The sequence below is a fragment of the Felis catus genome, chromosome B2, assembly GCF_018350175.1.
Source record: "Felis catus isolate Fca126 chromosome B2, F.catus_Fca126_mat1.0, whole genome shotgun sequence".
NCBI lineage: Eukaryota > Metazoa > Chordata > Mammalia > Carnivora > Felidae > Felis > Felis catus.
This window is the reverse complement of record NC_058372.1, coordinates 100,083,768-100,106,960: the sequence shown is the minus strand read 5'-3', so window position 1 is coordinate 100,106,960 and position 23,193 is coordinate 100,083,768. Positions and strand designations below refer to the sequence as shown.

Below are 23,193 nucleotides of genomic sequence, written 5' to 3'. Positions count from 1 at the left end.
GGTGTATTTAGGGAAATATAAGTACTCCAGTGGTGCTAAACGATATATGGAAAAGGTGAAATGACATATTCTACTGTAGATGATAATTTAAAATTTATGTCATCTATCACCCTTGCAATACTATAGAAAATAATTTTGGAGAGGAATGAGCCAAGAGGCCAATCAAATGACTATTACAACAGTCCACCTAAAGATAGTGAAAGTCTACAGAAGGCCAATTATGTGGGTAGGAATGGAGAATATTCAGAGAGAGAATGGGCAAGATTTGTAGTCAGAATGTTGGAGGGATTATAGCTAAGACTTATTGAGCATTTTGGTAACCACTTTTTGTGTGTGTGCAATAGCTCATTTAATCCATATAATAAGCCTAATAAGTATTTGCTAAAAGTTAATTTGCCAAATGATCAGGTAGTTAAATTTATCAAATGTTTTACAGAAAATTCACATTAAATTTACTGAACAAATGTATTCTTTGGTAAGATTACTTTTTAGTGCATTGGCTTTTGGTGAAATGATAACCTAAGATAATATACTATTATCCTCATTTTACTGAGGAGAAAACTGAGGTTCGGCATTAGCAAAGGTAAGACCAGGTCTATAGAGCTAGTGCTTTTAATCTCTACGTGGCTAATAATAGTATGGCGATAAAGGAAACAAATGATCTACGATATCCTGTTTCAGCTCTAATATGCTATGATTTTAATAATCTTTTTTTTTAAGTTTATTTATTTTGAGGGAGGGGGAGGGGCAGAAAGAGAGGGAGAAAGAGAAACCCAAGCAGGCTCTGTGCTTGAGTTCCCAAACCGTGAGATTGTGACCTGAGCCTAAGTTGGATGCTTAACTGACTGAGCCACCCAGGTGCCCTATGATGTTAATATTCTTAAATCACAAACCAAAACTTAAAAAAACATAGACATAATGAAACTAAGTTCAAAATCTATTAAGAGTACCATAGCTTCTTATGGAAACTTCCTTAATTTTCCTGGAGAGCATTTAAAATTTTTCTCCCTTCAGCCCATTGACGAAGATAATGACAGTAAGATGGTTTTACTTTTCTGTAGTTCTCTGCTCTTTTTCTTAACTATCAGACATTGCCTTCTATCTGGAGTCAACTATCATCTATACCCATGTGACACATAAAAACCCACTGATCACCTTTAAACTGTCATCCCAAATATCTGTTTCATCACCAACGCAGATGGTATTATTTTTCTAACAACCGGAAGAAGGTCACCATAATTCTGTTCTCTCAGATATGAGACTTGTGAAATTTTAAAAACTCAACTTTGTATTTTTCCCTGCCTGAGAATCACTAGCAAAAACTGCACATGACCTTTCCTGGATCTGTAATGACCATGGTTCCCAGCTGCAGACAGTGGAGTGCACTCCAGTTCAGTGGAAAGCAGTTAACTCCTATTTGGGCACATTTTCGTTATAGTAGCATGTAGTGCCCAGGGGCCAGGATGTTAAATATCCTGCACAATGTAGAATTGTTTCACCTAAAACATCAGGAGAAGCCCCCCCCCCCCCCCCTTGAGAAACACTGAGCTCAGGGTCCACTTCATGGGCATGTAAACTGTGCAGTCCTACAGGGCACAGTGCTTGGTTTAGTGCTCTGCAGTCACCATTTTGAAGATCTTCATATTATGTTTGAACATCTATTTTATAAATGAAGTCCAGTGGTACAGTGGATCACACACGCAAGCAGAGGAGCAGAGGAAGTGAGGCAATGTATGCCTCTTTTCTTCCTTGCCACCCCGTTTGCATATAGTCTTCATGGTGTCTCATAAACACAGGATTCTGATGGACCTAATGAGGCGTAGGAACTCAGAGAGTCACAAAGTGATTACAAGGCAAGCATATTACATCTATGGCTGATTTAGTGGACTCTTCCAAGAGGCTACACTTTCCATTTGAACCAGAACTTGCTTCAGATGCAAAAAGAAGGCAATGGCATCCTAAAAAATACACGTGACAAAAGAATCCTGTCATATCCTTTCTTACTAGTGCATATTACTTCCCTGTATTACTATTTACATTGAAAATGATGACACAGAAGGAAGGATAGAGGTAGAACAACCCATGGTTCCCTTTCCTTTCAGTCCTCCCATATTCAGATTGGTAGGATGTATGCACATCAAAAAGGGAAACAAAAACAGGTGAGTTGGTTTTGTGCAGCATTTACGCATTCTGATAAGCACAAAATGCATATACATGTAAAACTAGGATATGAATTGTGTACTTTTAATGATTTTGTGTATGAGTTAATTGGTTTTTATATTTGCATTTTAAATGGCATTGCACAAAATAAAGATGAATGGTAAAACTCATTCTAATAATTTAAAATTCTAATTTTCCTTTACTTAGAATGACATTAAAAAGCAAATAAAACACATCATTACAAGTCAAAAGACAGATGACAGAAGAAAGAAAAAGCTTTATATTTCAGTACATACAATGGTACTTTTTACCTGCTTTTTGAGCAAGGGGCCCCACATTTTTCATTTTGCTCTGGGCTCAGCAAATTATGTAGCTGACCATGACAGAGCTAGTTTAAGCAGAAAGGGATTAAATGATAGTACTTAGCTCACAGATCTCAGAGAGGACCAGAGAACCAGGCTTGGATAATACACAGCTAGCTAGAAACAACATTCAGGAAAAACCAAACCAGGAAGAACACTCATCCCACCTCACCAAGCTCTTCTAGTGGAAAGCTATCCAAACACCAACCACCAGTCAGCGCCTGTGACTCTAAAAATGTGAGAGCCCTTCCTCAGCTACCCAGAAGAACCAGACATCTCCACTATGGCATTTGCCAGAAAATCCCATATCCCTGAATGCAGTTGCTCACCTTCACAAACAGGTCTTGAATGGGTGCATCTGATTACTGGAAACTAGGTCACATGTACTGATATGCTGAAGCCAGCTAGTGATTGTTAGCATCTTGTCCAACTAACTCCACATTCAGTGAAGTCATTTTGGTAGCTTGGGAGTATTCACACCATGAAAACTGGTCAATGCAACAAATCAGAGTTTTTCCCTCCCCCAGCCGTTAGTAAACATTTACCAGCACACCATCATCTATAAGCGGCACTCTAGATTCAAGGGAGTCTAGAAACTGTCGTTTTTAACTTGCTAGTTTCTAATGTACAAGCTAGACAGGGGCTGGATGAGTGCTGGGTAAGCCATTGTATAATACCTGCTGAAAGATTATAGCATCCATTGCCTTCTGCTCTAAATTGCTAGTAGGCAAATACTAATAGAGGTTGAACAGTTGTGGTACAGAAGGTTGGGCAGGCTTTTACTAAAAGCATGACATGATGAGTATACATCAGTGGACTAGAAGAGATATATATCAACTGATATGACTAAAATACATTTCTATGATGCTAGACTATGAACTCTGTAAGAGCAGGGGCCATGTCTGTTTTGTCTTTCACTGTATCTTATATATCACCTGGCAAATAGAAGCCACTCAACAATAACAACAACAACAAAAATAACTTTAAGAATAGAGAGAGTTCAATTTTGGCATTTCCCTTATTCTGTGCACATAAGACAATGCCATATGATTTTATTTACTCCTTTTAGATGAATTAAACTTCTGGATGTCAACAGTTTACAATGATACTTTCATAAGTTATCTCATTTGCACCTATACCATCCCTGAGAAAACAGGAATTACTATCCATCTCATAGATGAGGAAACAAACTCCAAAAAATAAAGTGATCTTTCCAAACTCATTTAGCTAGTAAATGATTTAAAATTTTCATTTCCTAACTCAAAATTCCAGAACTCCTTCTTATGTCAGGAGACTGTATTTATAAAACACATTTGATAATGATTAATTAGGGAAGTATTGTCAAGTTTTCAATTTGAGCATCAACTTAAACTCAGTTACATGCAATGGACAAAATATCCTGATTTCATGCCACAAATGTTTTTCTTCAAAGTGAACATTCTTCCCTTGGCACTTTAGAAGGATTAGAATTGTGGTTGCAATTATCTTTTCTTAAAGTCAATGATGTTGATTCAAGAGGTAGGGGGAAATAAACCCTTTTCTAGAAATAGCTAATCCATGAATTCTATGCTTTTACTTTTTTCTAGCTAGGAATAGTATAACTTAAATGTTATGATGTACTTGGATTAAAATATAGTACAGGGACTCTCAGTTTTATATTACTTTAGAATCATGAGTGGTGGGTGAGGAGGTTGCTAATACAGATTTCCAGGCCTCATCCTAAAAATGTGACTTTGTAAAGGCCAAAATATTAAATTCTTTTTAAAAAAAAAATTTTTTTTTTTCAACGTTTATTTATTTTTTTGGGGACAGAGAGAGACAGAGCATGAACGGGGGAGGGGCAGAGAGAGAGGGAGGCACAGAATCGGAAACAGGCTCCAGGCTCCGAGCCATCAGCCCAGAGCCTGACGCGGGGCTCGAACTCACGGATCGCGAGATCGTGACCTGGCTGAAGTCCCAAAATATTAAATTCTAAAGAACACTCAAGAGCCCAGAATACGAAGAATGGTGCCTCTGACATTCAGGTTGTACAAGAGTATCTATTTTACCAGAAAATGCATTTTAGCATGGTAGTGCTATTTTTAAATCACTTCCATAGCCTCCTAAAATTTAAACCAATTTAAGAGATTTGCCTCTTAAAATTATTAGGTAATTTCCTGTATATTAGAAATCTTGCTACCTATGTTATTATAATCATGCTCCGAGGTTGAAAACTGCAGGTTAATTTACTGTCCTAATCAGTCTCAAATCTCTTTGAGTATAAATTCTTACTAGCATTATATGTCATGGAATTTATAGACAGCTTCTTACCAGTGATCTGTCCCTTTGAGCCTTTTGATTTCCCATTTGAAGAGACACAATGGTTCCAAACGAGGATCTCTTACACCACTTAAAATACATGCCAAACTACTAACCATTAAAATACACCAGTATAATACATAAGAGTGGATGCATGATCTCTAATTAGGGTAGACTGAAAATGACTGTCAAAAGTCCTTTATTCAGTGCCATACTTCGAACTTGAAACCATGGTTTCTCTCTCCTGCTTAAACCGTTTTGATAAGGTTCACCTAAACCGTTCTGGATTTAAGTGAAACTCTCGTTCCAGGGAGGAGAAAACTAAGGTTCCAAGAAACCAAATTATTTGTCCAAGGTCACACCCAGTATTAGTGACCAAGTCAGACAAAAACCCATCGATTCCAATATAATGGCCAACCCAACTCCTTCTGTTAGTACCCTTTTTTTTTTTTTTCGATTTCACAACTGCACCCCATCTCCCAACCTCTTTTTGGATAAAGTTGTTTTGTTTAACAGTCCTTCCCCACCCCACCCCCGTTTGCTTTTACGCCTTTGGTTGATAAAACCTCCCATAATCAGTTAGTGAATAACACTGGGTGTCCATATCTAACGCGATGACTTTCACGGGCCTTTTTCTTTGGCCGAATATTTCTCTGAAAGGCTCTTAATCCTGGATTCCGCCGGGGGAGGGAGAAGGGAAGGGAGGTCACCCAGTGCTGACAAGTCCGTACATGTACAACACGCGCGCGGGACGCAGCCTGCGGGGCCGAAGAAGAAACCGAGGAAGGATATATTAGGGCGGAAGGGCCGAGGCGGAAGAAGAACACCGTGGTGGGAAACCCCTGTGCACGGGATCTGCCAACCCCTGGCAAAGCTGAGCAGAGCCGAGCGTGAACAAACCCTTTTAGGTAGCCAGGCGCAGACACTGCAGCACAACGGAAAGGGAGGGGGTGCGGCGGCTCCAGCCGCACGATCGGGAGGGAGCGTCCGGGCGGCCCTTTTATAGGCCGAAGCCCGCGCTCGCGCGCCCCCGCCCCTCGCGCCGCCCCCGGGCCACGCGCGGAGCCGCGGCGTTACCTGAGAAGGGCCGGCTGCGTCCGCGCCCGGCCCCGCCCGTTCCGCCGCCCGCCCTCCCGCGAGGCCGCGGCGGCACGAGATCTGCGCCTCGCTTCCCTCCTCCCGCGGGCGGGTTTTCTTACCTTGTGAAAAGCCGTCTCCACGGCTGCCCCCGCCTCCTTCGCAGGATGTGAAATGGCGGTCGGCGAGGCGAGCGCGAGCACCGCAGCTCCGGCCAATCCCGCCTAGCCACCAAAACGGCCCCGAACACTGGCGGCCCCCTCCCGCAAGCCCCTACGAGCCCATCCATGACATCGGCGCTCCGCCGCCCCCCCCGCTGCCCCCGCCCAGGTGGCCGTGCCCACCGGCCGAGTCATCGATTCCCCGCGCCAGGCGCTAGTCCCGCTTTCCACCGGCCTCCTCCCTCGCTGCGAGCCTGGGGGCGGGGGAGAAAACACCTTCTCGGCCCCCGCCTGGGTGTCCCGCTCGGGCGCCCGCCCTGCTCCCTCCCTTTCCCGCCGCGTCCCCTCCCCCAACTACTCACCGCCCTCCCTTCGCCACACACACAACCCCATCTCCCCTCCCCCAGTGGTTGCGTCCGTGACATCATCATCATGGCAACAAGAGCTGCAGCCTGGGACCGAGGAGCCCGTGTGATTCCCGGCGGCGGCGGCAGTGGCGGCAGCACCAGCACCGACGATAGCGCCAGGGCTTCTCTCCTGTTGCCCCTCGCCAGGTGCTCCTGAGGAGGCGGCGGCAGCAGTGCCAACACCGCCCGGCCCGCCGCCGCTGCTCCCGGTGTCTGTGTGTGAGGGGAGGGGGCCGAGCCGAGGAGGGGAGGGGGCGCCGCCGCCGCTGCTGTGGGGCCGTCGCTGCGGAAGAAGCCGCCGCCGCCGCTGCTGCTGCCGCTGCCAGATCGCTCGTGAAGAGAAGGCGGTGGCGGCGGCGGCGAACATGTTTTCAGTGAGGATAGTGACTGCCGACTACTACATGGCCAGCCCGCTGCAGGGGCTGGATATCTGCCAATCCCCCCTCACCCAGGCCCCTGTCAAGAAGGTGCCCGTGGTGCGAGTCTTCGGAGCGACCCCGGCAGGTAAGCGGGCGCGGGGCGCGGGCGGGAGCCGGCGGGGCGCCCGGGCTGCCCTCCCCGCCGCGCACACGCGCGCACACCGCCGGCTCTCGGTGCATCGCTGCCGCCTCTTCCCTCCCCTCCGCCCTCCTCGCCTTTCCCCCGGTGCGTGACAAGAGGCGCAGAAATGTGGGTCCGCGCGAGCGCTGCGCCCCCTCCTCCCCCGGCGGGGAGGCGGCGGGCGCTGAGTGCCGAGTGTTTACACTGCGTGCGGCGGCCGGGGGCCGGATCCGCACTCTGGGTCTCGGGCAGGGGGGAGCGAGCGCTCGCGAACAGCGCTCTGGCCCTGCAGGATCGGCCAGGTGGCCGCGCCATGTCCTCCGTGAACGGGTTCACAGGGCTGCGCTCAGAGGTCGGCCGCTGGTGGGACTGCAGACAGCCCCCTGCGTCTCCCAAGTGCTGCCCTTTCTGGAAATGGCTTTAAGAGGAGTGAGGAAGTGTCAGCTCTCTGTGGTCTGCCTCCCCTCCTCGCTTCTCGCCTGCGCTCTCCTCTGCCCCTTCCGGAGGTGCCGTGGGCTGAAGAGTGGCGCCTGGGGCCAAATAATCTTTCTCATTGAAGTGACCATGTGGTTCTGCTGTGAGTGCAGGTCGTGACTCCTTAGAGTTTAAGCCTCAGAGTCTGGGGACAGGGCGATATCCTCAGGTGCAATGCTTTGACGGAAACGTGGATCCATGGAAGTAGGAAATGTGTTTGTTGCCCAACGTAAAATATCCCACTCAGTAGCGTGAATTTCTTATGAACCACAGCTGAACTCAGCAACGCAAACATTTAGAAATGCTCTATGCTGAGTTGCAGTATTGCGTTTTAAATGCACGTATCTTTAAAACGAAAACTGTTTTTGATGAACGAGTGGGGTGGGGGGACAGCAGTGACAGAATCTGCATTCTCAAAAGCTCTTGGGGACTTAAGATGATATAAATAAGTAGTGGCCAGATTTACAAGGTTTTAAATTGTTTTGGTTTTCTACATGCTTTGAACTGTCTGCATGAAATAACGGAGCTGCCTCCTAGAAAGGGATGCACTTACCTCTAGCGACGTATTATTGCCCTATGGGATTTTAGAAGGCATTTCCCACTTGATGCTTCTTGCCCTAATCACCATTCCTCTTATTACTACCGTTTCTGTGGACTACCCAGATAATAACACTTTCCCAAACACAAGCACTCATTTTCAAGCAGTTATCTTTTACTGTGAATTCTCTTTGTTAAAAATTTCAACGGTGTTAGTGAGATTTGACAGAGCATTCCTTTTTAAAAATAACGAAAACGATTTTGATGATAGGGACCCTTGTAAGATGGGGAATTTGAGTGCTGTTAATTTGTTGAAAGGAGAACACCTGAAATTTTGGAGGCTGGAAAATAGAGGCAGTAGAGTTCTGAAGGATAGATTTTCTGCCCTTTTATGTGTTTATCGGTGCTGTCTTTGTTTCAAATTGGAATTTCAGTGTAATATACTATTTGTTCTCACTTCAGGTACAGAGAAATAATAAGGTAGTGACGTTGATATAGCTCTGTTTAGCCAGATTTCCAAATCGTAAAGTGACACGTTAATAGGATATACTGTGGCATCTCTGTGTATTAAAGTTTGTATGGTTTGGATTACTTTTCTACACATAGTTTTTTTGTGTTTTTTTTGTTTTGTTTTTTTCCCCTCTACACAAGTCATTAAATATGTATCCCTGAGTGATTTTCAAGCTGTTTTATAGAAAACTTTTGTTTCTGGAAATGGGTGAAGATCTACTGTGATCTAGCAGTAATTCTATAATGTAAGAAAACATTCTTCAAGAAATAATGATGATGAGGTACTTTTGTGTTTCTTAATATAAAAAAAAATAGACACAGGGACTATTCTGTGATAAATATTTATTTCTTCCCTCCTGGACATCTTACAATTGATTACCAGCTCCCTTAAAAAAAAAAAAAAAAAACTTTTAAAAAATATACTTTGAAATGTATAATGTAAATGAATATGAAATACTTTTTTGTACATACATTGAAAGATAAGAAACTTAATACAAAGGAACTGAAACTTTTAAAGGTGTATCAAATTGAGTTTGCTGTAAATATAGTTCAGTTACAAACAAAACTTTTGTGTTTCTTCAACAGGTGAAAAATTTGAAGTCACTGGCAAACATTTAGAGTTTATAGCTTTCAGAAATTAAGCCAGCATTTTTAACATGTTAGAAACTCCCAGTAAAATGAATATTAATCATAAACAAAAAGTGTACAATATCTGCTTCCAAATTCTCTCCCCAAAGAAAACTAGTCCAGTTCTCCTAGTAAAATAAATTTGAAAATAATTAACATAAAAGGTCAATCTGTCTTAGTAATAAAAGTCTGAGTGCTAGAATTTTTAATGAAGACCGTTTTATCGTTTGAAAGTATAAACTATGTTTATATGTTTATGAATTATATAAATTAATGAAAAATAGCAACACATGATAAATCTATGTTATATAAAGTACCAGAAACTTAAGTCTTTCATATATAATAGGTAATTTTGGAAGTCCTTAATTCTTTATCTTGGTTTGGAGAAAAGCTGTTTTTAAACTGAGTTTACTTTTTATAAATGAGTCCTGAAAAGTAGAATTTTCTCCCAAATAATGAGGCCATTTCATATTTGTATTATAAATTCTGAACTGATTGATTTTTCACATTTTTACTAGTTCAGTTTTTCTATTGCATAAAAGGTGTTTTTCTGCTTTAGAAAACAGTCCAGTTGACTTCTGATTGTCGTGCGTTTTGAGGGCATATCTTGAGTAATTTAAGAAATAAATTAACTATCTTAGGTTTAAAAGCTCTTGTATCTTGTGTTGCTGAAATTTGAAAAGGTATTTAAAAAAAAAGTGGCATAGTCAAATTTGAATGGTAAATCCTGACTGATTTAATCCCTGAGGATGTTGATTCCTGAGAGAATCACTTAAATTTTCATGTGAGTGAGTGATGGAATTATTTTTACAAAAACCAAAAAACTTGCTTTTCTTCACTCATTGAAAAAATGTCTTGAGCACTGTTTTGATGTCACAGTGTATTGAGCAATGTTAACAACAACGTTTTGGTAATATGTTTTAATGGAGAGAAGCAAGGTTATAAATAACTAAAGTACAGGGCAGTGTTTTTTCACTTGGATTTGAATACGGGTGTAACTGCTCTGGGAATTCACTTCAAATGAAATCCTAAGGCTTCATTGTGAGGACCTGACTCAGGTGGATCTGAGTTTCCATATCCCAACTCTTGCTTAGTTGCTTGACATAACTCCATGTTGAGCTTAGAAAGCTCTCTCAGTTTTCTCAGCACCAAGTTAAACAGAATTATCCTCTCAAAAAGCTTCCCTGCTGAGATGCAGAGTAGGAGTAAATAGAAGAGTGTGAGTGAGATGTTCACATAGCAAGTAATTAAACAAAGTAGGCCAAACAGACTATAGAGGGAGCTGCTTGTCTTTAAGATTACTGTACAGAACTCTGCCACTCCCCCCCCCCCCCCCCAGTCTTCCTCCAGATAATGAAAATTTTAGTAGATTGTTCTGGATGCTAGCTGTTAAACATGAAATCAAGTTCTTCAACATAAGAAATTGGTTATTCTGAAATGCTATATATAAGTTTATGTCGTTGCTTAATACCTTCACTTTTTTTGTGAAGTGGCAGATCAAGTTTGAGATGAGTACTGTTTTGAAAACTATAGCATTTATCGACAACTCAAATTACAGATAATTTCTCTAATAGTCTTGTTTGTTCACAGCCTTTAAAAATTTTTTTTTCACTTAAACCATCTAAAAAAATAAAGATCACATAATACCGATTTGATATAATTATTAGAAAGGTTTTTTTCAGGAGCACTGCTGAGATTTAGTGATTTTCCACAAACAAAATTAGTCACTCTATTTAAGTAGGCATTTGAAGCCCTGAGTACCAAATTTTATTAGCTTTAAAATCACAATCAGTAAATTAGAGGCTAAAGCAGGGAGGTCCCTCTTAAATCTGGACACAGTAGAATCTAGTAATACTCGGTTCATTCAGTGAACACTTAATGAGAACTTACTATGTATATTGAACTATTTTTGGTGTGGTCATTTTAAACAACTTTTATCCTTTAGACTCTCACAATATAGTAGAAATGATAGACATGTAAGCATAAGTCAAATGTAGTTTGATTATGACAGATGTGTATAAGAAAGCAAGGACTCAAAGGAGAACATGTTAGTGACCAACTAGCAGGCAAAAAGGGGAGTCAGGGAAGGCTTCATGAAGGAAGTATGGATTAAGTCATTTTAAAGGAATTTCAAAAGAATTTTAAAATTCTGATAGAGGAACAGATAAAAGGTAATTCACGAATGAGTAAACTGCTCTTGGCAGGGCAGCTTGGCAATGCATATCATAATCCTTGAAATGTTGTTTTTTGACCCAATAATTCTAGCTTCAGGGATTTTAATCTATGAATGTAAATCTTTTGGCAAAATCTGATTATCTTTTGAGTCCATCTACTTCTTTTCATTATCCATCACCACCTTAGTCTAAACTACTAGCATTTTTGGATGCATTTACAACAGTAGCCTCCTAATCTTGGCCTACACCCAGTCCACTCTGTTCCCTTCTAATCTGTTTTCTACACTGTAATCAGAGGGATCTTTTCGAAATGCAAACCTGATTATATCACCCTACTACTTGGTATGCTTCAGTAGCTTTCCATTGCATTTAGGGTAAGGACAAAGCTACATGTCTTATGTGGTGGCGTCTACATGTCTTACAAGGTCTTGCATAGTCTGGCCCCTACCTTTCTATCCAGCCATGGCTTGAGCCATGTTCTTCTTGCCTTGCTCTTTGTGTTCCAGCCATATTGGCCTTATTTCAGTCCCTTATTCTTGCCATGCTCCCTTCCACAATGAGGCCTTTGTACCTGCTGTTCCCTCTGCCTAGAATGTTTTTCCTTTTCCTTCACCTAAACTCTGATTTACCTTTCCTCAGGGAAGCCTTCCCTATCATAGACTCTCAGAATTCCATAAACTCTCCTTCATAACACTTGCTGTAGTTGTAATTTTATATATGTTGGAGATTAATGTCTGTTTTCCCCAGTAACCTCCATAAATGCTGGTAATGTGTTCATTTTTTGCACACTGTTATACAATCAGTACTTACCACAGTGCTTGAAACTCAAGCATTTTTGCAAGAATTAATCAACAGATGATAGTTATCACAGGGCACAACCTCAAATATTCAACAATTGGGAAATGGTTATATAAATTGGGCACATTCATATAGTAGAACTTATGTCATTAAAATGATATTTTAGAAGAATATAGAGTAATATGGGACAATGCTGTTAGTATATTATGTGAAAAAATCAGCTTGCAAAATAGTCATTTATTAAAATCCAGAAAAAAATACACCAAAATATAAAGGTTGGTTATCTCTGGGAGATGTGTTTTGAATTTTTTAGATTGTCTACAGAGACTATGTATCGATTTTATAATTTGGGGAAAAAACTATGTACAAACTTAAGGAAAAACTGGCTTTTTAGGTATGGTACATAAATATAGCAAGAAAGACTTGAAGTTCATATTGGGCTCCAAAAAAAGTATCAACCACAATGCATGATTGATTGCATAATGATAGTATGGAACTTTATTCTATAAATTCAGTTTAGGAACTGCAGAATGATTCTTACATTAAAATAGCCAACAAATTCTGGCTTTTTAATTTTACCATTTATATGTAAATTGATTTTAATTTTAAAATGTTTTGAAAAGTAATGCAGTTTTGGCACATGGCAGCAGTGAAACAGAGTGGAGGCCAGAAACTGACTTAAACATAAATAAGAACTTACAGTATCAAAATGTATGCTACCCTTACCTATTAGTATGGAAAAGAGTTATTTAATAAACAGTGTTGAGATAGCCAGTTAATCATCTAGAAAAATAGAAAGTTGGCTTCCAGGTGAGACAGAAGATTTAAATGTGAAAAGGAAACAAAACAACATAGGGTAATTATTTGTAATGTAATCTAGGAATGGCGAAGACCTTTCAAAGTATAAAACAGAACTGAAGCCAGATTGCTCACTTTTACAACATAAATGAAATTCTATACAGAGAAAAAAAAATCACAAAGTTAAAGAGAAACAGATTAGTAATAACTTATTTGTATACTTTTCACAAAGGAGTCCTTTCCTCTTGATACATAAACAGCTTCTAGAAAATAACTCAGTAGAAAAAATGAGCAAAGAGAATTCATATGAAAAGATGTGCAATTTTATTTATAAAGAAGATATAAGTTAAAACTACAACATACTATTTATCACCTATCAAATTAGGAATAATTGATTACATAATATAACTTGGGGAGGTTGAGAGGAAGGGGAAATGGGCATTCTCATATTGCTGGTGGGGATATACAATGTTCATTTTCTATGGAAAGCAATATGGAAATCATTTTAATACAAGTATATTTTGATTTAGCAATTTCATTTAAGTATTTCATCCTCAAATATTTTACATATGTGTTAAATGAACATATAAAAATATTTGTGGCAGCATTGTTTGTCATTGCAAAAAATTGGAAACAACCTACACATAAGTCAGTAGGGGAGTGATTAAGTAAATAATGCTGTATCTTTTCAATGGAATACTAGGCAGCCTTTAATGTAATGAGGCAATACTATGTATTCGGCGATGGTGCCATGTCTAAGTTATATTAAGAGGAAAAAAAGCAAGACAGGAGACTCCATGTTTAGTATGTTGCTATTTGTGTGGTTTAAAAAAAAAAAAAATATATATATATATAAAATATAGGAGTGTGTGTGTGTATGTGTCTGTGTGTGTGTCAAAGGATACATGAGAATTTGGTAACAGTGGTTGTCTGCAGTGAGGGGAACTGGTAGTCTTGAGGACAACAGTGGGAGACTGTAATTTTGGAATATTTTTTACCATGTGCATGTAATACCTCTTCAATTTTAGTTTTTTAAATTATGTTGTGTTTCCAGGAATTGGTAACGAAGAACAAAAACAAAAGTCTAATAGTTGTAAACAGTTATCAAATGATTACTCCAATACTGTTTGATTTTAGATTTTGCTAGAGGTCTTCTAATCCAGTGCTTCCCATTGATGTTATGTGGCTCACTGGAGGGTGGCCCTAGTGGAGTGGGATCTGAAGGAAGACTGTGGGGTTCCTTTGAGCAGATAACACGATGAGCAACAACCCGCAGTTACTGCTCCTTTTGATATTTTCAACGCATTAGAGGAGGTGCTTTATTATTTGGAATCTACTTCAGCTAACTACAGAGTATGCAACTGCCTCTTGTGGAGAAGGGATCATGGAGCTACTATTGGAGTTTATATTCCCGGTGCCTGATGAGCATGTCACACAGCACAAGACGTAGTCTGCTGTCAATGAGAGCAGAGGGTAGCAGGGATGTTGGTTGCCCTGGGAAGCCCAGCTCTAGGCCTGAATTTCTTTCTGTATTCACCTGTATTGGATTTCCTAGTCATGTGCATCTGATGTGTCATTTAGCTTGCTGCAAGATGACTGCTAATAGTGCATGTATGTTCTGCAAAAATAAACACCATTGTTATTTTGAAATATTGTTCCTGATGTGAAAAAGGTTGGATTTGAAATTAATTCATATTACTACAAACCTCATTTAAATTTTAATTTTCTTCTATAATTATGTAAAGGAAATGTGATAATTTTTTCACAAAATACCGTGTTGATGCCTCCAAATGCTCTTCTGTTGGTCTGTGTGCCGAACAAATATTATTTACAATGTGAAAAAGATTGGGAAACACAGTTCTGGTCAAATCTTCTCATTTTATATAAAGAAAACTGGAATCTAGGTAGGTAAGCTCAGAGATCTGTCCAGTGTCCAATAGTTGCTTGTGTGGGCTAGGTCTGAAAACTGGGAATCTTGACTCTCAGCTCTCACTGGCTCCCCAAATCTAAGGGGAAATTAGAGAAAGGCATTGATGGTAATTGAAAGGCGAACATACTGTACCTTAGAGGAATTATGAGAAGACCCACATGTGCACAGTTTAGAAATCTTTAAGGGCCTACAGTGTCCAATAGTGCTTAGAATCTTCCTGTAGAATAGGTTATAGTGGGATTTGTTTTGTGATGACTGTAGCTATCTTCTTTAAAAAAAATATAGTGAAGGCTAGAGTATAGTAAGAGGAATTTAGGACAAAATAAACAAAAATTGATACTAGAGGTATGTGTATATAGTTTTCCAAAGAAAAAGAGAATGTATCAGGAGGCCTTTCAAGTTCCTCTGGTGCTTTAATTTTCTCTCACCTTGTTTTTGATTGGATTAGAATTTGTTCAATAAAAAAATGAATGAAAATTGATTCAGGTTTAAGGAGGTTGGGGTTAAATAGACTTCAAAGGGTGTTGTCATTAACCCTAGACATTTCAAAGAAATACTTAGCAACTTAGTAAGATATGGGATATGGTATATTGTATGTTACATTGGTACCTGGCTGCCATTTCAATGCCACAGTGATACTAAATAAGAGAGGAAATAATGAATGTTAAGGTGCAGTAAACTTTGGGTAAAATGTGTTAATTAATAGTTTCCAGGTAAGATACAGATAGGGAAGGAGGAGTAGGTGTCTTAGGCAATTAAAACAAAGCTCCACTGTTAAAACATAAAGTAAATACATTTTTGAGATCAAAACAAATCATAAGTAAAAATCAAACCCTCTTAATAACAGTCTATTTAACCTTTCGGTGTGCAGGTGTGGTTTTCATTTTTGTTGCTTTTTGGGTTTTTTTTTTTTGTTTTTGTCATTTCTTTTAAGTTTTTTCACATGATCGTCTATATTCCAGTTGTCTGTAACTTTTTAAATATTTTTTCAATGAAAAATATTTTGTTAATTAGTATTGGCAAACTGGACTGTTTTCTGCAGCAGAAATTGAATATATGCCTAGCACAGTAAATTCTGAGAAAAAAGGGTAGTAATTGTCATTGTAAATGTTAGGGTTTTTGTTTTTGTTTTTTTGGTCCAATTCTATTTTCTTTTTAGATGATAGTTGTGGGAAATACTAAGAATTTGAGGTCAATTTCCTTGGGGGTAGTTATTTAATTTTCTTTGGGTTGAGAGAGCATTTACTATATAAACGATTCAATAATGAAAGAAAGCGTGTTACCTCAAAATGCTTGTGTAATATATAACAATATAACGAGAGTTTTCTATTTTTCTTCCATTTATTACGATTACCAAGGAAGTATAATTATAATTAAAAGAAATATTTTATTTTGCATATATATTTACACTTCAAAGCAATTTATATATTAAATTAGGTTTTGTTTGAGATGGTGAAATGAAAGATTTTGTGAGTAAGAATACATGTTGATATGTGAAAAAATGTGAAGTTAAAACATGTTGGCATACTCCTAGTTTCTCAGAACAAGAAAATGACTAATCTAAATTTCATTTCAGAATAAAAACCAAGACAAGCCACATAAAAGCAACCTAAAAATTAAACTGTCATCATATTATTTGTTTTAAAACTATGGAATAATATATCTGAGGAAGATTTCTCTCAAAATTGTTTTTCTCAATTTCAAGTAAGTAATTTATTTTGGTTAATATATTGGGGATGAGGGGGGTTGGGGGTGAGCCTTGGCATTGAAGTTGGTAAATCCTACTCATCCTTAAAGTAACAATTAAAATATTAACCTCTTTTAAAGCCTTTTGTGACTCCTTTGCCCATTCCCAAAAGGTTATCTCTTTGGTTTCTCGTAGTCTTAGCCCCCTTTCACATGGCTGATAAAGGACTTCCTACACTGAGTGTTGTGTTTGTCTGTAGGGATAGTCACATGGCACTACCCTTGTGTGCCTCCCTGCCCCCTCCCCACCCTTGTACCCCCTACACTGCCTTCTGTTCAGAGACCCTCAGCAAGTTACTTTACTTCTATGAGCCTTAATTTCCTCATCTGTAAGATGAGTTTTAATAATTTTTACCTCATTGGATTATTATGATTAAATACAATAATCATCAAATGTGTGGCATAATAGTAATATGTTATTTTCTTTGCCCTTCTATTCCAGAATCTGCCACATTACTTCATATGTAACAAGCTCTCTTTAAAATAATTGAAATTAAAAATGGAATATTTGTAGCATTCCTTTCTCACAATAGGGCAAACTAGAATACCTGCACATTGTGGAATAAAGCTTTTTGCTGTTGGTCACTGACTCATATATCTTCAGGCTAGGTAATTACCTGTTTACAGTACTTTTTTAAAAATTGACTTTTTTTTTTTTAACCTACTAGGCCTGATTTTTCTTTTTTAACTCTTGATGTATATATAGAGATAGAAAAGTGTCCAGGCCTGATCTTGCCTTGAAAAAGGGCAATGTTAAGCCATTGATCCAAGGAGTAACTATGATTTTCCAATGCTACAAATTAGGTTAAGTTTATTTCTTGTGAAAGAGCCTTATTTTCCAAAGCCTTCAGTGATGCCTTCTTTTTTAAAAATGATGGTAGAATGAATTGAAAGTGTGTGTTCCAGAGATCACAAAGGTGGCAATAGAATTTATTCATCTCTTATTTTTGCCTTTTGTGAATTCATAAGACACAAGAAGCCTTTGGTATTTAAACCTATGTAGGATTGTGGAATGTGTACCAAATGAAGTAATTCATTATTGCCTGGAATTTGAATTTCTTCACCAAAATTTTTTATACATATTCCCAGATTTTGTTTAGTTTTGTTTTAATAATGTTGTCTTTTAAATTTTTCGTGAAGTCATTAGAAAGATTTTCAAATTAACTTCAATGAATCACAGTTTGTTTGATGATGCTTAATGATTTTACAGTAGAAGCCAGGAAGGGGTACCTGGGTTGCTCAGTCAGTTAAGCATCGACTTTGGCTCAGGTTGTGATCTCCCCTGTTTATGAGTTTGAGCCTTGCATCAGACTCTCTGGCTGTCCATGCAGAGCCTGCTTCAGATCCTCTGTCTTCCTCTCTCTCTGCCCCTGCCCTGCTCACACTCTCTTTCAAATAAAAATTAAAAAAAAAAAAAAAAATTAAAAAAAAAAAATAGAAGCCAGGTTGGTCAAGAGACATTACTTTTACATCATTTTACTGACAGAGGTTATAGGCCATTAATTGACCCCTTACTATATGCCCAATGCTAAATTGTTTTAATCTGTACAACAACTCTATAAAGTGAGTACTATTATCCCCGTTTTACAGTTGAGGAAATGAGGCTTGGAGAGGTTAATTAACTTTTGCCTAAAGTTATTCACATATTTACCTCATAGCATGTGAGGATTAAAATGAGGGAACGTGTATTAGCCTAAACAGAAGGAACAAAGAAGCAAATTATGAAATGTATGTGTCCTAGCACTGTGGAATTTGATGATAACCATTATTGAGACATGACAGTGACCATGAATATATTGTTATTCACTTTTTTGTGTGTGTATGATAGTATACCCTGCTATTCTATACTGACCCTTTTTTTTCCTGAGCAATATTAATGTCTCCTCTCAAACTCATGTTCCTATTTGGACTGGATTGTTTTGTTTTACGTGTATGTTTTTATAAGGTGTTAGTGGGACTTTGTTATCAGTCTGATACAAAATATCTTTGTAAGTTTAGTTTGATTAAACAAGTAGTGTATGAATATATTCTCGTCGTGAAATTTAACAAACAGAAACAGGTAAAACATAAATTTTCCTTAATCGCCAATCCGACTGCCCTCTCCACTTGTATGAGTTTTTGCGTAATAAACCTCCCCAAAACAGAGTGGTATAAAGCAAGCCTTTTGTTGACCTATGATTCTGGGATGGGCTCATTTATGCAGTTTTCCTGCTGCTGGCTGGGCTGCTTATGTGGCGCAGTCGGCTGAGAGTTCAGCTGGACGCTGGTTGGTCTAGGATGGCTTCGCTCACATGTGTGGATATTGGTGCTAGCTGTAGACTAGGATGGAAGGCCATGTGTCTCCAATAGGCTAGCCTTCACCTGGAGGCAGTAGTAGGGTTTACAGAAGCAGCAAGTAAAGGCAAGCCCCGTATATTTTATCTTGTCCCATGGGCCACAAAGCACATCACATGGCCAAGCTGAGTCCGTGTGGCGGGGGTTTCCTAAGAGTGTGACTCATTAGGGGGCCACTATTCCAATAATCTACTATATCACTATTGCTGGCTGACTCATTTTTCAGGAAACGTTTGTCAGTGTGACAGTGTCCTGCTCTTCTTGAAAGAGTATAGTGTTTAAAAATTTATTCAACAATTCTGATAAATCTAGCTAATTCCTTGTTCTTAGTTGTTTTATTCCATTCTCATCACCCCCCAGCATCATTCCTGGTCCCGTTTACCCAACAAATACTTACTCTGAGCACCCACTAAATGCACAGTAAGCTATCAGGTGAGCAGTAGATGGAGCAAGACCACTGTGATCATCATCCAGGTTTCTTTTTATTTTTTAAAAAAAAAATTTTTTTTTCAACGTTTTTTTATTTATTTTTGGGACAGAGACAGACAGCATGAACGGGGGAGGGGCAGAGAGAGAGGGAGACACAGAATCGGAAACAGGCTCCAGGCTCTGAGCCATCAGCCCAGAGCCCGATGCGGGGCTCGAACTCCCGGACTGCGAGATCGTGACCTGGCTGAAGTCGGACGCTTAACCGACTGCGCCACCCAGGCGCCCCTCTTTTTATTTTTTTAAAGTTAATTTTGAGAGAGAGAAAGCATGAGTGGGGGAGGGACAGAGAGAGAGAGAGAGAGAGAGAGAGAGAGAGAGAGAATCCCAAACAGGCTCCACACTGTCAGCGCAGAACCTGATGAAGGGCTTGAACCCACGAACTGTGAGATCATGACCCAAGCTGAAATTGGACACTTAACCGACTGAACTACCCAGGTGCCCCAATCATCCAAGTTTTTAAAACTTGCCTACCTTTCTGCTTCATTATATGAAAAGAATTCTATAAAAGCAGGCAATTATAACCATTTTTTGAAAACGACCAACAGCCTACACTAGGCAAAATATATCTTGTGTACTAAATTTTTTAAATGTCTTACAAGAATATCTTCAAGAGAAGAATAAGTGTAACTCAGAGATTGTTTTGATCTGTACTCCCACCAGCAATATGAGACTTTTTCCATCCCCTTACCAAGATTATGTTCTCAAGTGTTTTGATTTTTGCCAATCTAATAGATAAAAACATGGATCTCAGTGTAGTTTTAATTTGCATTTCTTTTATTATGAGTGAGATCGAGTGTCTTTCCATATGCTTGAGAGCCATTTGTATTTCCTTTTTGGTGTACTACGTGTTTATTTTTTATCTACTTTCTGTTTTTGAGTTTTGGTCTTTTGTTTATTGACTCCTAGGAGCTTATCATGTAATAGGAAAATTGGTCTTTGTGAATGGACTTTCTGATATTTTTTCCCAGTTTATTCTTACGGTAAATACATTTTATTTAAATAATTTTTCATTTTATAAAGAACTTTTTATATCTTACATGAGGCTTTAGCTCACATTTAGTTGAAATTAGTTTTAAAACATTAGGCATGGGAAGGGAAGAAAAAGATCCTGACTTTATCACTTCTTCTTTAAAGAACTTTTTAAAATATTACGACTCAAAATGAACAGTTTCAAAAGGATCTTATTTTTGATTTGTTTTTTTCTAAGTTTGGGGCTATTTTTAGATGATTAGACTGTGTAGCATAGGTGGAGAAAATTTGTGTTACTTAGAATAACTTGTTAATAATATTGCTTTGAGTCTTGTTCAGTTTGTGTTTGTGTGTGTGTGTGTGTGTGTGTGTGTGTGTGTGTGTGTGTGTAATGTGCACACATGCATAAATAACAGCGGTTCAGGCAATGCTCTGACTCATATATAACTCTTTACCTATTTAGCCAGCCTTTACCTAATCAACCATGTAGCTGTATTAGAGTGGCTAGATTAGACTAGCCTTTGCCCGGTGGGCCAAATAGAGGAAAGACAACAGACTCTGACCTTTTTTGAGAAAGTAGTAATGCTGCCCACTATCTAAGCAGTGTCATTTTTAATCGGATTGCAGGGAGGTAGGAAGAGGGTAGCAGACGCATCTATGATCTCCTGTGTGGCATCTGACATTGTGAAATACTTGGACTTTTCCCCTTGACTTCTGTATAAAAGGGGATTAGAAAACCTCAAGGCTGTAGACATGAATGTGTCTTGAGTCATTTAATGTAGTTTTCAAAAGTTTTTAAAGTGGTCAAACCTTTTCTTCATACATAATTTTACCCAGCAGGATACAAAAACAGAGAATCCCAAGTGACTTATAGTGGGAAATGGTAGAAAACTAGTTTTTGCCACGCTTTAGTTTTTAATTTTTCAAAGTTGTTGAAATGTTCTTTAAGGTCTGTTATGTCATCAGTATTGTTATAAATGTTTCATTGACAATTACAAGGTTTTCCAGATGGTAACTGTAATTAAATCATAGTGAGCATTTCATAATGAATATAATTGTTGAATCATGGTTTTATACCTGAAACTAGTATAATGTTGTATGTCAGCTATACGTCAATAAAAACGGTTGTCCCTTTATTTGATACCAAATTGTGAACATATAATTCCTTGATTAAAAGAAATTTAGGTATTTCTGAGGTTGTAGTACATCTTGCAGTGTATATATTTAACACAGTAATTTTCCCTTCTGAAAAGTTAATATTAAGTTGATGGGACATCTTCTAATGGACGACTTCCTAAAAAATATATATAACATTTCATGATATGTTTTCATCCTCTGTATACTTATACTTTTATGTAATTACATCATGGAATGAATTGCTTCTCACTTCATTTTGTTCTTCATTTTTGCCTGACATCTCTAATTGTTTTAACTTTGTATATTTTGTATATTTTGATGTTGAATTATTTGGCACATAAAACTTCACAACTAATGGGTCTTTTATGGCAGTGCTTTCAAACTGTAGCGAAGAATAAATTTTTTTCTAATACATTAGAAAATGTACTTTAAAATACATTAGAAGTGAATTACTAGAAAAATGAAACAAGGAAGAAAAACCAAGCAAAATACAAGCTTCCTTTTTTAGCATTATATTAAACAGGTATGCAATTCCCCTGTCTGGTTGCACTAAGAGTTTCTAAATGCTTACTTTCAAGTTTTAAACTTGTCTTGTCCCAGACCAATAACAAACAGCTAGTTCATACACTGTATTTGAATAGCTTTGTAAACATTGTTGTCTCAGTTTACAGAGTCACTTTAATTCTTTTCTTCTTGAATCCTACTTTTTCTCCAACATCAAAATTGTTATTCCTGTTTCCTTTTAGTTTTACTATTTCCATGATAGTATCATTGTCTATCACTATTTCTAATCTTTTTTTTATGTCATTTCATTTTTTAACCCCATCTGAGGATTGTTCCAATAGAAAGGCTTTAAACAATAAAAATTTGTGGTTATTGATATTTTTGATTTTTACTCCTATAATTTTGTACATTTTATTAATTTTGTTTTACTTTTGGCTTTTTGCAGGATAGATTGTTTTATGTTTTATTTAAAAAAATACAAAAATCATCTTAAAAGCATAAATACAGAAATGTAGTTGTAATTATATAATTTAAGAACAACTCAAAAATAATTTTTCTTTTATGTAACACAGGGAATTTAGCTTTTTTACATTGCCAGCTTCCCAAGTTAATATTTAAGACTAACTTATAAATGTTGAATATTTTAGATTGTATATCTTCTTTTTCAAAAAAAATTTTTAGCTTATGTATTAAATTTCGGTAGAACAACTTAGACTCAACTCTACATGCTAACTTGGTATGGAGTACCACCACTCATCTATTTATACCATACCACTTATACTCATTCTTGAGTTCCAATTTAGACTTTTTTTCCTTTGGTTGCCATGAGTATGTTTTCAGGTACTATTTTTCGGAAGATATTCTTGTGGGTTACTTTTCCTGAACCCTTTGAATATCTGAAAATGGCCTTTTGTTGCACACATGTATTAATGAAAGCCTGACTCAATATGGTATTCATATGTCCCAGGCTTTTCCTTTATAATTGTCTAGCCATTTTTCTGGTTATCTTTTATTTTTGACTGAGACAAGAAAGTCTTTCTGTTGTAGAAATGCTGGTGCTTTTTATTTTGGGATAGTCTTCTATTATACCTTGGAATATCGCTTTCATTTCATTTGTTAAGCCTTTTAAAAAAAAAAAATTAAATACCTCTTATTGGTGGA

General features: G+C 38.2%; 2 protein-coding genes across 8 annotated transcripts in view; one reads left to right on the top strand and one right to left on the bottom strand.

Annotated features, from left to right (window-relative positions):
- Positions 1 to 6,832, bottom strand: part of LOC123385510 (paired mesoderm homeobox protein 2B-like) — a 70,464-nt gene extending 63,632 nt beyond the window's left edge. For 2 of the 3 annotated variants that reach the window (XR_006598162.1, XR_006598163.1), the window contains exon 1: positions 6,020 to 6,152. Coding sequence is in view for 1 of the 3 variants with exons in the window: in XM_045057921.1 (XP_044913856.1) it covers positions 6,413 to 6,832 (420 nt within the window). In the remaining 2 variants the exon portion in view is untranslated. Of the gene's footprint in view, positions 1 to 6,019 lie in introns of all 3 variants that reach the window. The other variant, XM_045057921.1, reaches the window with a different exon arrangement.
- REV3L (REV3 like, DNA directed polymerase zeta catalytic subunit) overlaps positions 6,831 to 23,193 on the top strand; it is a 173,806-nt gene continuing 157,443 nt past the window's right edge. For 4 of the 5 annotated variants that reach the window (XM_023254263.2, XM_045057917.1, XM_023254264.2 and 1 more), the window contains exon 1: positions 6,831 to 6,969. In XM_023254263.2, coding sequence (XP_023110031.1) covers positions 6,831 to 6,969 — 139 coding nt within the window. Of the gene's footprint in view, positions 6,970 to 16,429; positions 16,558 to 23,193 lie in introns of those variants that run through there. The other variant, XM_019831087.3, reaches the window with a different exon arrangement.